The sequence below is a fragment of the Oncorhynchus nerka genome, linkage group LG4 (assembly GCF_034236695.1).
Source record: "Oncorhynchus nerka isolate Pitt River linkage group LG4, Oner_Uvic_2.0, whole genome shotgun sequence".
NCBI lineage: Eukaryota > Metazoa > Chordata > Actinopteri > Salmoniformes > Salmonidae > Oncorhynchus > Oncorhynchus nerka.
The window spans coordinates 28,656,712-28,671,538 of record NC_088399.1 but is presented as its reverse complement, the minus strand read 5'-3'; the positions used below and the strand labels follow the sequence as shown (position 1 = coordinate 28,671,538).

Here is a 14,827-nt window from a genome sequence, read left to right as displayed (position 1 = left end):
GTTGGATAGAACGAAAAAAGAACGTCCAACGTGTATCAAATATTGTTTCATTTTTCAGTTACGTCGGCCTACTTCTAAATGTTGGGAGTGACATTGTTTTTGACATAGTTTTTTCCACTCCAAATGAAGTTATGTGATTGGTCTATGGGCAGGGATGACGTCAATGAGTGTGGAGGATTTTCTTCGAAAGAATTATGCCATCGGCGGGACAGTCTCTCAAGTGTGAGTGCGTAAAACGGACGCGTCTTCAGAACGTATCGCTTTTATATATACACGGAAACAACTGGATGTTTTACTTAAAATGCTTTATTTAAAAAAATAGTTGTGTTTGAAAGGAAGTTTTAGATTTCTACACGAGGTTGAAGTTTGAATGAAAGTCGCTGGAATTCCATGATGATCTTCGATCTGACGTTCATGAAATGTTCGGTAAGAAAATAAACATGGTATTATATAGTGTTCTATGTTGTTGTAACATAGCCTATAACGTTATGTCCTATCAAGGCCACTTTGTTAATGGGATTCCTTGTAGTTTGAACGATACAAAGTCATTTTTACTCCGGCTGAAATAGTACTGATGGCCCAATGCTATGCAGATTGAGTACCTAAGCTACTTTATGTAACCGTTTACAAACGAAGACTGAAGTTTACCTGAAGTTTACAACTTGCTCTCAGGTGACGGGCCACGCTCGAGCGGCCGCACGCTGCAGACCCGATATACAATAGGCTAGGCTACAGCAATCTCAGCCGTCCGTTCTCTACTCCTTATTCAACTATAACTTTCGGTAGTCTCTCAAGCTGTAGCCCACTGCACTTGAACATCATTGCGTTATTAATGCTGCGTATTATCAGTGGTGTTTGTTTGTTTACTGGGAAACATTGTAACTATTCATGTACAGTATTGAAATTTTATACTCTAGGCTACTTAACTGTACGTGTGTTGTATAATTTTGACCCCTTCCCCCATGACAACAGTCACCATCTGGTGCGGGACATGATCCCACCCTATTAATTCAGCCCCCAGGCATCAGCTCTGACTGTCTGGGACATTGGATCAAACCGTTGGTTGGTTTCTACTCAAACAATTTGAAAGACTGGCTAAATGCTTGTCATGATTTCATGATATGATTGTGTGGCATTTTTCTATTGAATGTATAGGCTAGTTATTACCTTGATGTCAATGGGGGTACATATACTTGTTAGGTTGTACCTACATTTTAATAACACCTCACTACAGTTTAGCCAACTTGTCCCACCATGTCGATCAATACATGGTTTAGCACCTCTTTACTGGTAGTTGAAGAACAAAATATTTAGAAATGTGGTCTGCAAAATATTCCAGCTTCAATATGACTGAATACAGTACTGTTGAAAAGGAATTTCAACTGTCCTAGATCCCTAGGTCACAGACAGACACACACACACACACACACACACAACACACATGCCTATATATTTAATAGAGTCGTAGCTAGTCCTGCCAATGTAAAGTTTATTCCACACAGAAAGGCCCATTCAGTGCTGTGCTGTTGTATTTTCCAGCCATGCAGTGCCAAAACCTGACACTATAAATATGGCATCAGTAAAACCTGAAACACTTAACCTCACATAAAAGACCCTTTGGCTTTTCCACGAAATATACTGTTGGAGAAATTCATAGAAATAAATATGTTGGAATTGTTTTTAAATGAGTGACAAACTGAAATAACAACCAATTTGTGAGTAATTTTCATGGAAATACCATTCATTCAGATACATTTATTTCCACATTGGTGGTATTTTATTTATTGTTGTCAATTGGTTAAATTGATTGATTGGGTAGGGTTAGGCTACATAAAAGGCTTTTCCACCACTAAACAGCAAATACTCCAGTGTTAAATCAACACTGACAGTGTTACAGTTTAACATTGGTCCAGTGTCTATGTGGGTCCACAATTTTCAGTGTTAAATTAAGACATTTGCATATTTCCAAAGAGTGCCTTTGGAAATACCAACCATTACTGTATTGGTTAGTGACCAGAGTTTGTGAGCGGAGTGGAGCATGCCCAATTTGACTGCAGCGTGGAGCAAGATTCCCAAAGGCTGGAGCTTCTACCTTCTCGCCCACTCCAATTTCGCTCCAGTAGCGCTCACTTCATGAGCTCACGCCATACCCGCCCCAGCATGCATTTGCAGTCTACTTGTGTGCTGCTATAGCCCCTTGTTTTAGCTACTGTCACAGATTTAGCTAAATATTTTCATAAAGAAACTGATAAAACGCACAGGTGCTAAATCAAGGTGACTTACAAAGATGAGGAGCAAGAGAGGAAGTGTGGTGATGTCGTGTCCACAACTAAAGAATCATTGTGTAATCTGAAAAGACACGTATCCCAAAAGCATGCTACATGCGCATGCTAAAAGAAAGGAATGAGGTGGGTAGATAACTAAGTGTGTCATTGTAGCAAAGTATTTATAGACTAAAAATCAGATCGCTTAAACATTTAGTTCATTTTCGTTCTATTATCTATACAATAGGCCATAAATGATTTTGGCCCAATAGGCCTGGCATATTCTCACATTCAAGGGGCTTTCCGTTTTTATTGAGTTATTAGGTCTACCTATAGAAAAATAAAAGAAGAACTCTGCATCTCTGCCCGGAGTGGCCAAAATGGTGTTTAGCATCCCCAGTGGCTCTACAAGTGTGGAGAGGATATTCTCCACTGCTGAACGTCTCTCCAGGCACCATCGCATTGTTGCCAAACCACTGGCTCCTGGTCATCTAAGTCTTTGCTAGGTAAAGCCCAGCCTTATCTCAGCTCACTGGTCACCATAGCACACCCACCCGTAGAACGCGCTCCAGCAGGTATATTTCACTGGTCACCCCTAAAGCCAAATCCTCGTTTGGCCGCCTTTCCTTCCAGTTCACTGCTGCCAATGACTGGAACGAATTGCAAAAATCATTGAAGCTGGAGACTCATATCTCATTCTCTAACTTTAAGCATCAGCTATCAGAGCAGCTTACAGATCATTGCACCTGAACATAGCCCATCTGTAAATACCCCATCCAACTACCTCATACCCATATTTTTTTTTTTTTTGCTCCTTTGCACCCCAGTATCTCTACTTGCACATTCATCTTCTGCACATCTATCACTCCAGTGTTTATTTGCTTAATTGTAATTATTTTGCCACTACGGCCTATTTATTACCTTACCTCCCTAATCTTACTTCATTTGCACACACTGTATATAGACTTTTCTATTGTGTTATTGACTGTACATTTGTTTATTCTATGTGTAACTCTGTGTTGTTGTTTGTGTCACACTGCTTTGCTTTATCTTGGCCAGGTCGCAGTTGTAAATGAGAACTTCTCAACTGGCCTACCCGGTTAAATAAAAGGGAAATAAAAAATAAAATACGTGCAATTTATAGATTATAATGATTTAATACAACAAAATGTTGTTTAAATGCTGAGGGCTTTGTATCCCTACCAGCCTATTTTGTCGCACTCGCAAATGCTTCACAGTGTATTTCATTGTAGACTATAGCCTTGAAATAATTGAAATAATAGAGCCTAAATAATTCATTTTCATTCCTTCTTAGGCTCCATGTCTGGCTCCTGACCTATTTAGAGTGTTTATATGCTGTTTAATATGACATATAGCCTATTTGAAATTATGTCTGCTTCTTACATTCCGATGTTTATTCAAATACTTCTCATTCAAATCCATATTGTTTAGTTAATTGGTTGGTCCAGTTATTCATAAAAATAGATGGGTTTTGGTTAAATTGATTTTAATGAATGGAGCAAATTTGGAGTGGCAGATGTTTGACGCTTGTAAGTGTTAGCTAGCGTTAGCCACCTAGCTAGAATTCGTAACATGCTGTAACGTAGACGCAGGGAGTCAGGAAACAAGTGCTGTGTGAGTTTACTGATAACGAATATAGGATGAATACAAAACAAGAGAAGCGTCTAATAAGGAAACATAAACAATAATACCTGATGAATGATAGAACAGAGTGGTAGATAAATGGTAAGTAGTCAAGGTAGTAATGAAGTCCATGTGTGACTGATGATGGGGTGCAGGTGTGCGTACTGATAGTTGCCAGGTGTACATAATTATGGGTTGCCAGGACCGGTGGTTAGTAAACCGGTGATGTCGAACACCGGAGCAGGGTAGCGGGAGTAGACAATGCCGGCCAGGACGACGGCCCTGAGGGCGAGGAGCGGGCCGTCAGCGAAGTGGAAATCTCAGATGATGTTGGGATCTAGAATGTCGTCCAACAGAACCCAACAACGCTCCTCTGGACCGTACCCAACAGGTACTGGAGCCAACACTCACGACGTCGGGAGTGGGGAGCTGAAATCTATACATCACCTCATTGACGGGAGGACCTTCAATGGCCCCACAAACCGGGGACTCAGCTTCTTACAGAGCAGGCGGACTGGGAGGTTCCTGGTGGAGAGCCAGATGGGATAACCAGGATGGAACACAGGAGCCTCACTGCGGTGGTGAGTCTCACGTTGGCATCGTTCCAGATCTCTTCTGCGTGCCTGAACCATTCGTCCACCGGAGGAGCTTTGGTCTGGCTCGGGGTCCACAGAGCCAGGGCTGGCTGATAACCCATAACACACTGGAAGGGAGTCAGCCCGGTGGAGGAGTGACGTAAAGAATTCTGCGAGTTCTCTGCCCAGGGAAGGAATGGGGCCCACTCCTCCTGCCGGTCCTGGCAGTGACTCCTCAGGAACCTCCCCAGCTCCTGGTTCATCCTCTCCACCTTCTCCTTAGACTGAGGCCGGTACCCGGCTAGCTGGTTAACTGCCTTGTTCAGGGGCAGAACGACAGATGTTTACCTTGTCAGCTCAGGGATTCAATCTTGCAACCTTACGGTTAATTGGTCTAACGCTCTAACCACCTGCCTCACGAGGAGCCTGCCTGTTACACGAATGCAGTAAGAAGCCAAGGTAAATTTCTAGCTAGCATTAAACGTATCTTATAAAAACAATACATCATAATCACTAGTTATAACTACACATGGTTGATGATATTACTAGTTTATCTAGCGTATCCTGCGTTGCATATAATCGATGCGGTGCGCATTCGCGAAAAAGGACTGTCGTTGCTCCAACGTGTACCTAACCATAAACATCAATGCCTTTCTTAAAATCAATACACAGAAGTATATATTTTTAAACCTGCATATTTAGCTAAAAGAAATCCAGGTTAGCAATATTAACCAGGTGAAATTGTGTCACTTCTCTTGCGTTCATTGCACACAGAGTCAGGGTATATGCAACAGTTTGGGCCGCCTGGCTCATTGCGAACTAATTTGCCAGAATTTTACGTAATTATGACATAGCATTGAAGGTTGTGCAATGTAACAGCAATATTTAGACTTAGGGATGCCATCCGTTAGATAAAATATGTAAAGGTTCCGTATTTCACTGAAAGAATAAATGTTTTGTTTTTGAGATGATAGTTTCCGGATTCGACCATATTAATGACCTAAGGCTCGTATTTCTATGTTATAATTAAGTCTATGATTTGATAGAGCAGTCTGACTGAGCGATGGTTGGCACCAGCTCGCTCGTGAGCATTCATTCAAACAGCACTTTCGTGCATTTTGCCAGCAGCTCTTTGCAATGCTTCAAGCATTGCGCTGTTTATGACTTCAAGCCTATCAACTCCCAAGATTAGGCTGGTGTAACCGATGTGAAATGGCTAGCTAGTTAGCGGGGTGCTCGCTAATAGCGTTTCAAACGTCACTTGCTCTAAGACTTGGAGTAGTTGTTCCCCTTGCTCTGCATGGGTAACGCTGCTTCGAGGGTGGCTGTTGTCGATGTGTTCCTGGTTCGAGCCCAGGTAGCGGCGAGGAGAGAGATGGAAGCTATACTGTTACACTGGCAATACTAAAGTGCCTATAAGAACATCCAATAGTCAAAGGTATATGAAATACAAATCGTATTGAGAGAAATAGTCCTATAATTCCTATATTAACTACAACCTAAAACTTCTTACCTGGGAATATTAAAAGGAACCAGCAGCTTTCATATGTTCTCATGTTCTGAGCAAGGAACTTAAACATTAGCTTTCTTATATGGCACATATTGCACTTTTACTTTCTTCTCCAACACTTTGTTTTTGCATTATTTAAACCAAATTGAACATGTTTCATTATTTATTTGAGGCTAAATTGATTTTATTGATGTATTATATTAAGTTAAAATAAGTGTTCAGCAGTAACCACTGCTTTTAACCAGGGCAAGGTGACCGGAAACATGACCGAATACAAACAGTGTAGCTATTCCCTCTGCAAGGCAATCAAACAAACTAAGCGTCAGTATAGAGACAAAGTAGAGTCGCAATTCAACGGCTCAGACACAAGAGGTATGTGGCAGGGTCTACAGTCAATCACGGATTACAAAAAGAAAACCAGCCCCGTCACGGACCAGGATGTCTCGCTCCCAGGCAGACTAAATAACTTTTTTGCCCGCTTTGAGGACAATACAGTGCCACTGACACTGCCCGCAACCAAAACATGCGGACTCTCCTTCACTGCAGCCGATGTGAGTAAAACATTTAAACGTGTTAACCCTCGCAAGGCTGTTGGCCCAGACGGCATCCCCAGCCGCGTCCTCAGAGCATGCGCAGACCAGCTGGCTGGTGTGTTTACGGACATATTCAATCAATCCTTATCCCAGTCTGCTGTTCCCACATGCTTCAAGAGGGCCACCATTGTTCCTGTTCCCAAGAAAGCTAAGGTAGCTGAGCTAAACAACTACCGCCCCGCCCCATAGCACTCATTTCAGTCATCATGAAGTGCTTTGAGATACTAGTCAAGGACCAATATCACCTCCACCCTACCTGACACCCTAGACCCACTCCAAAATGTTTACCGCCCAAATAGGTCCACAGACGATGCAATCTCTACCACACCTAACCCATCTGGACAAGAGGAATACCTATGTGAGAATGCTGTTCATCGACTACAGCTCAGCATTTAACACCATAGTACCCTCCAAACTCGTCATCAAGCTCGAGACCCTGGGTCTCGACCCCGCCCTGTGCAACTGGGTACTGGACTTCCTGGCGGGCCACCCCCAGGGGGTGAGGGTAGGTAACAACATCTCTACCCCGCTGATCCTCAACACTGGGGCCCCACAAGGGTGCGTTCTGAGCCCTCTCCTGTACTCCCTGTTCACCCACGACTGCGTGGCCATGCACGCCTCCAACTCAATCATCAAGTTTGCGGACAACACTACAGTGGTAGGCTTGATTACCAACAACGACGAGACGGCCTACAGGGAGGAGGTGAGGGACCTCGGAGTGTGGTGTCAGGAAAATAACCTCACACTCAACGTCAACAAAACTAAGGAGATGATTGTGGACTTCAGGAAACAGCAGAGGGAGCACCCCCCTATCCACATCGATGGTACAGTAGTGGAGAGGGTAGTAAGTTTTAAGTTCCTCGGCGTACACATCACAGACAAACTGAATTGGTCCACCCACACAGACAGCATCGTGAAGAAGGCGCAGCAGCGCCTCTTCAACCTCAGGAGGCTGAAGAAATTCGGCTTGTCACCAAAAGCACTCACAAACTTCTACAGATGCACAATCGAGAGCATCCTGTCGGGCTGTATCACCGCCTGGTACGGCAACTGCTCCGCCCACAACCGTAAGGCTCTCCAGAGGGTAGTGAGGTCTGCACAACACATCACCAGGGGCAAACTACCTGCCCTCCAGGACACCTACACCACCCGATGTCACAAGAAGGCCATAAAGATCATCAAGGACAACAACCACCCGTGCCACTGCCTGTTCACCCTGCTATCATCCAGAAGGCGAGGTCAGTACAGGTGCATCAAAGCAGGGACCGAGAAACTCAAAAACAGCTTCTATCTCAAGGCCATCAGACTGTTAAACAGCCACCACTAACATTGAGTGGCTGCTGCCAACACACTGACTCAACTCCAGCCACTTTAATAATGGGAATAGATGTAAATTGATGTAAATATATCACTAGCCACTTAAACAATGCTACTTAATATAATGTTTACATACCCTACATTATTCATCTCATATGTATATGTATATACTGTACTCTATATCATCTACTGCATCTTTATGTAATACATGTATCACTAGCCACTTTAAACTATGCCACTTTGTTTACATATCCTACATTACTCATCTCATATGTATATACTGTACTCAATACCATCTACTGCATCTTGCCTATGCCGTTCTGTACCATCACTCATTCATATATCTTTATGTACATACAATATTCTTTATCCCTTTACACTTGTGTGTATAAAGTAGTAGTTTTGGAATTGTTAGGTTAAATTACTCGTTGCTTATTACTGCATTGTCGGAACTAGAAGCACTAGCATTTCGCTACACTCGCATTAACATCTGCTAACCATGTGTATCTGACAAATACATTTGATTTGATTTGGATTTGATTTGTATTGTTGTAATTGTCATTATAAATCGGCCGATTAATCGGTATAGCCTTTTTTTGTGGGCTTCCAATAATCGGTATCGGTGTTGAAAAATCATAATCGGTCGACCTCTAGTGGAAATATTTATATATAACACATGGAAATTATGTTGTTGACTGCACTGGGCCTTCAACACGTACAGATGTAATTTAACATCTGAATCAACACTAGAAATGTTACACTGGGCCTCCCAAGTGGTGCAGCGGTCTAAGGAACTGCATCGCATCACTACAGACCCGGGTTCGATCCCAGGCCATGACCGGGAGTCCCATAGGGTGGCACACAATTGGCCCAGGGTCGTCCAGGTTAGGGGAGGGTTTGACCGGGGGGGGCTTTACTTGGCTCATCGTGCTCTAGCAACTCCTTGTGGTGGGCTGGGCGTTTGCAGACTAACTTCGATCGTCAGTGAAACAGTGTTTTCTTTGACACATTGGTGCAGCTGGCTTCCCTGTTAAGAGGGCAGGTGTTAAGAAACGCGGTTTGGCGGATCATGTTTTGGAGGACGCATGACTCGACCTTCGCCTCTCCCAATCCTGTTGGGGAGTTGCAGTGATGAGACAAGATTGCAATTGAATATCAAGAAATTGGGGAGAAAAAGGGAGTAAAAAATAAAGAAAAATAAAGAAATGTTACACTGAAAATCAACACTAGGTAACACTGGACAATTTGCTGTGTACAATCTAGCACTAGAGGTTGTTTTGGACAGAGTAACCTAATCATCGCATCCAAGTTTGAAGTCATGCATTTTTCCGCTACTTAGACCAAATTGCTTCTCTCTCTGGGGTGGCAATGTCATTGTTTATCTCTTCTGTAAACAACAGAAACTTCTGAAGTCTTCTCGCCAGTCAATGCTTGTTGCTAGCAGACTTTCAACCCCCCTGATCGAGCAGACACTCAACCCCCCCCCCCCCCCCCCCCCCCCAATGGTCCGCCCTCGACTCCATTGCAAATGACTGCAGTGTACTTGCCTGTCTCTTCAGTAAACTTCCTGTGTAGAAAATACACAGATTTACAGATTATTAGGGGCATCAATCCAGTCATGCCCAGCCCGCACTCATTTACACCAAATGTTATCTGTGGTTTGGTTTACTTTACTACTGGGTGTGGGTTCACACAGGAAATCACTCTCTATCTCTATCGGCAAGAAGGAAAAGACAACCATCAGGGAGGCCTACTGCTTCTATATTGGTAGAAGTACAGTGAGGGGAAAAAGTATTTGATCCCCTGCTGATTTTGTACGTTTTCCCACTGACAAAGAAATGATCAGTCTGTAATTTTAATGGTAGGTTTATTTGAACAGTGAGAGACAGAATAACAACAAAAAAAATCAAGAAAAACACATGTCAAAAATGTTATACATTGATTTGCATTTTAATGAGGGAAATAAGTATTTGACCCCTCTGCAAAACATGACTTAGTACTTTGTGGCAAAACCCTTGTTGGCAATCACAGAGGTCAGACATTTTTTGTAGTTGGCCACCAGGTTTGCACACATCTCAGGAGGGATTTTGTCCCCCTCCTCTTTGCAGATCTTCTCCAAGTCATTAAGGTTTCGAGGCTGACGTTTGGCAACTCGAACCTTCAGCTCCCTCCACAGATTTTCTATGGGATTAAGGTCTGGAGACTGGCTAGGCCACTCCAGGACCTTAATGTACTTCTTCTTGAGCCACTCCTTTGTTTCCTTGGCCGTGTGTTTTAGGTCATTGTCATGCTGGAATACCCATCCACGACCCATTTTCAATGCCCTGGCTGAGGGAAGGAGGTTCTCACCCAAGATTTGATGGTACATGGCCCCGTCCATCGTCCCTTTGATGCGGTGAAGTTGTCCTGTCCCCTTAGCAGAAAAACACCGCCAAAGCATAATGTTTCCACCTCCATGTTTGACGGTGGGGATGGTGTGCTTGGGGTCATAGGCAGTATTCCTCCTCCTCCAAGCACAGCGAGTTTAGATGATGCCAAGGAGCTCCATTTTGGTCTCATCTGACCACAACACTTTCACCCAGTTGTCCTCTGAATCATTCAGATGTTTATTGGCAAACTTCAGAAGGGCATGCGCCTGCAGTGGGACCTTGCGGGCGCTGCAGGATTTCAGTCCTTCACGGCGTAGTGTTACCAATTGTTTTCTTGGTGACTATGGTCCCAGCTGCCTTGAGATCATTGACAAGATCCTCCCGTGCAGTTCTTTGCTGATTGCTCACCGATCTCATATTCATTGCAACTCTCCGAGGTGAGATCTTGCATGGAGCCCCAGGCCGAGGGAGATTGACAGTTCTTTTGTGTTTCTTTTATTTGTGAATAAACAATCTTGTCCCTGACATCCTTGGAGAGCTCTTTGGTCTTGGCCATGGTGGAGAGTTTGGAATCTGAATGATTGATTGCTTCTGTGGACAGGTGTCTTTTATACAGGTAACAAACTGAGATTAGGAGCACTCCCTTTAAGAGTGTGCTCCTAATCTCAGCTCGTTACCTGTATAAAAGACACCTGGAAGCCAGAAAGGGGGTCAAATGCTTATTTCCCTCATTAAAATGCAAATCAATTTATAACATTTTTGACATGCGTTTTTCTTGATTTTTTTGTTGTTATTCTGTCTCTCACTGTTCAAATAAACCTACCATTAAAATTACAGACTGAACATTTCTTTGTCAGTGGGCAAACGTACACAATCAGCAGGGGATCAAATACTTTTTTCCCTCACTGTACAAGTTCAACAGTGTGGCTAAGGATAGGATCCACTATTGGTCACCAAAGCTACTTCATGCTATGTATGGTTCACAATTAAAAGTCACATAGAAAACATATATGCCTAGTCTAAAACTATAGAACTTTAGAATATATCTCCTATATGATAATGTCTTTTATAATACTGTCTCAAAGATACAAACCATGGAACGGTGAAAGGAAAGAGTACCAGGCTGGCACCACTTACATTCCATTGCAAGCACTGGCGTTGATAGAGTAGAGAAGTCACATGCAGACTACAGCCTACAGTATGATGCAACCCCAGTGCAAGCCTTTTAATCAGAGGGCAGGTTGTCAGTGTGGTGGTTAGACTCACTCACAGGTCTGACTGATCAGTTCTCATTTAGAGTTCATATCAAACCTCAGAACGTAAAAGGAAGGATGTGGTGGGAAGGTGTGATCGTGTTAACATTTTTCACTCTATCATTTTTATCACCAAGGACCAGAACAAACAGAGTGGCGTTTTTTAATATGTATGTCATTGAATAGACATTCAATGTACATTTTTGAATCACACCTGTTACTGTAATCTCCTCAGTGAAAAGGGTTGATAAGGACTAGTGAAGGTGCCGTGTTCCTCTATTAACTACTCATTCATTCCAGACATGCAGTCAAATATCTGAACCACTTACAGCGCATGACCAAAACTTGTTTACGTGTTTAAAATGTAATATGACGTCATGTGTTGACCAAGTTAATCTGCAAATACACCTGTTCAACACCTTATGTATAACTCAGTTTTCTGTTTACTGTAGCCACTGTAGACAGACAGACAGAGTGCAAGAGTTTCACCTGACATAGCTGGCATTTATGACACCCACTTAACCTGAGGAACATGCCATGCCAACACATGTTTGATATAGTTGAAGTTGCTCTAACATTTTCAAATTGGTGCCTTCACTATTATTAACTGTTATTGATGTTAGATTGATGTGTAGCACATTGGTGTTCATTATGATTGTTTGGATAAATCAATTGACTTTATCCAAGACCTAGACCTATCTGTTTGATGCAGTTGTTATCCAGCAATTCTGTCAGGATTACCTGTTACTCATGGAACACAGATAGTGAACCTTGTACTTTATTTCATGGCACATGAGTTACTAGTTATTTACTAAGAAATGACTTACTAAAATTGAAACTAGATAATAATAACATTAACTACATCGTTGTTTCTTTGAGATTCATTAACCTCCTATAGCTCAGTGATTTACTGTGTAAAGAATGCATTTCATTGACTACCAGTTCAACTAAAGTGCATTCATGAAAACTCAGACAGTTTGATGTCTGAATTATCACCAGTCTGAACACAGACATCCGGAACACTACCTAGAATGGCATGTCCTATCATTGACAGTTGCCACACTTCTGTTTGAAATTTGAGTTTGAACTGCCTCAAAGGTGTCTCACAACCCTGCCAAGTCCTCTATCTATTTTTTACCTCTCAGATCTTATACCAAATAACGCAAAAATGTTCCGAGGATGTTAAACGCGCCCCAACCTTTGTCCATAGGGTGGGATAGTGTTTACAAAGACATAAATCACACGTTGACATGGTCACTTAGGCCCTGTAGACCTATTGGACCAGACACACAGTCTGAATCTTTATGGATAAGACTATAAACTATCCAGTGGCTTCAAAGAGCTTTTTATTTGGAGACACCCTGTTATGGCACTAATGTGATTGTCTTTGGAACAAGGTAATGGACTCTCTTTAGAGATTTGTGAGTGAGTCACTCTTCTCTTTCTCTTCGTCTTCCCTTCTCTCTATCTCGCTCCACACTCCAACAGCCTACCAATAGCTGTGTCATTCCTTTCTAACTTGGTCAAATTCAATACATGGGTTGGAATGAACTTAACTCTGCGCTAAAAATACAAAATGTTACACTCAAGCTAATAGGTGGCATTAAGTTGGCTATCTACAGTGTTACCGTGAAGTTAGTTTCACAGAAGGTAAAACTAGGGCTGGGCGATACGGCCTAAAAATGATATCTCTATTTTTTTGTTCACAATATATACAGTACCAGTCAAAAGTTTGGACACACCTACTCATTCAAGGGTTTTTCTAATTTTGTACTATTTTCTACATTGGAGAATAATTGTGAAGACATCAACTATTAAATAACACACATGGAATCATGTAGTAACCAAACAAGTGTTTAAAAAATCGAACTATATTTTGTATTTTAGATTTTTCAAAGTAGCCAACCTTGCCTTGATGTTGAAATCAAGTGGCCTACCTTAATTCTCAGAATGAGAAGGAGTTGCCAATTCCTTTTTATAATTGTGTTTTATGCTTATTGCACATTTATAAAACACAGACTAGACAGCAAGTATAACAGTATTTGGCTAAAATGTTGCTAGTGGTACATGATACCCCAATGCCGTGCAAACTGAGCAATAATTTTCCAGAATCAATGTTCATTGATACTCTCATTTTAGTAGTGTATGCTCTGCACTAAATTTGAGTAGTTGAGATGTAAAAGGGTCTCGTTAGAAATGTTAACCTCCTCTTACAGTAAAATAATTTCTCGATGTGTTTCGGTGTCCATAGGACCGATTTCTGTTGGACCAAACCTCAAATGCAAATAGCGAGTTGAAACCGCTTGTCAGAGAGGAAGATATGATATTTCAACTTTGTTGGCATAAGAGGCAGGGGACGGGCTTGGTGTGTGTGTGTAAACCATAGAGGAAGAGGCGAAGGAAGAGGTTTCACTCTCGCTAAAATCTGTCCAAAACAAGTCCATTGCGTTTCTATGGGCTTATTTAGGACCTATGGGCTTATTTCTTCCCGCCTTTGGTACAACGACTCCCATTGTTAGGCCAGAGATGGGCATCTTGTCATTATACAGTTGAAGTCGGAAGTTTACATACATCTTAGCCAAATATATTTAAACTCTGTTTTTCACCATTCCTGACATTTAATCCTAGTAAAAAGTCCCTGTCGTTAGGTCAGTTAGGATCACCACTTTATTTTAAGAATGTGAAATGTCAGAATAATAGTAGAGAGAATGATTTATTTCAGCTTTTATTTCTTTCATCACATTCCCAGTGGGTCAGAAATGTACATACACTCAATTAGTAGTTGGTAGCATTCCCTTGTTTAACTTGGGTCAAACGTTTCGGGTATTTCCTCCTGACAGAGCTGGTGTAACTGGGTCAGGTTTGTAGGCCTCCTTGCTCGCACACGCTTTTTCAGTTCTGCCCACACATTTTCTATGGGATTGAGGTCAGGGCTTTGTGATGGCCACTCCAATACCTTGACTTTGTTGTCCTTAAGCCATTTTGCCACAACTTTGGAAGTGTGCTTGGGATCACTGTCCATTTGGAAGACCCATTTGCAACCAAGCTTTAACTTCCTGACTGATGTCTTGAGATGTTGCCTCAATATATCCACATAATTTTCCTCCCTCATGATGGCATCTATTTTGTGAAATGCACCAGTCCCTCCTGCAGCAAAGCATCCCCACAAAATGATGCTACCACCCCCGTGCTTCACGGGTGGGATGGTGTTCTTCGGCTTGCAAGCCTCCCCCTTTTTCCTCCAAACGTACCGATGGTCATTATGGCCAAACAGTTCTATTTTTGTTTCATCAGACCAGAGG

General features: G+C 42.3%; 1 protein-coding gene across 1 annotated transcript in view; it reads left to right on the top strand.

Moving 5' to 3' along the window:
* Positions 1 to 207: 207 nt before the first annotated feature.
* LOC115121617 (tumor necrosis factor receptor superfamily member 10B-like) overlaps positions 208 to 14,827 on the top strand; it is a 36,743-nt gene continuing 22,123 nt past the window's right edge. The window contains exon 1 of the mRNA XM_029650730.2: positions 208 to 426. Coding sequence (XP_029506590.1) covers positions 391 to 426 — 36 coding nt within the window. The 5' untranslated portion in view covers positions 208 to 390. The remainder of the gene's footprint in view (positions 427 to 14,827) is intronic.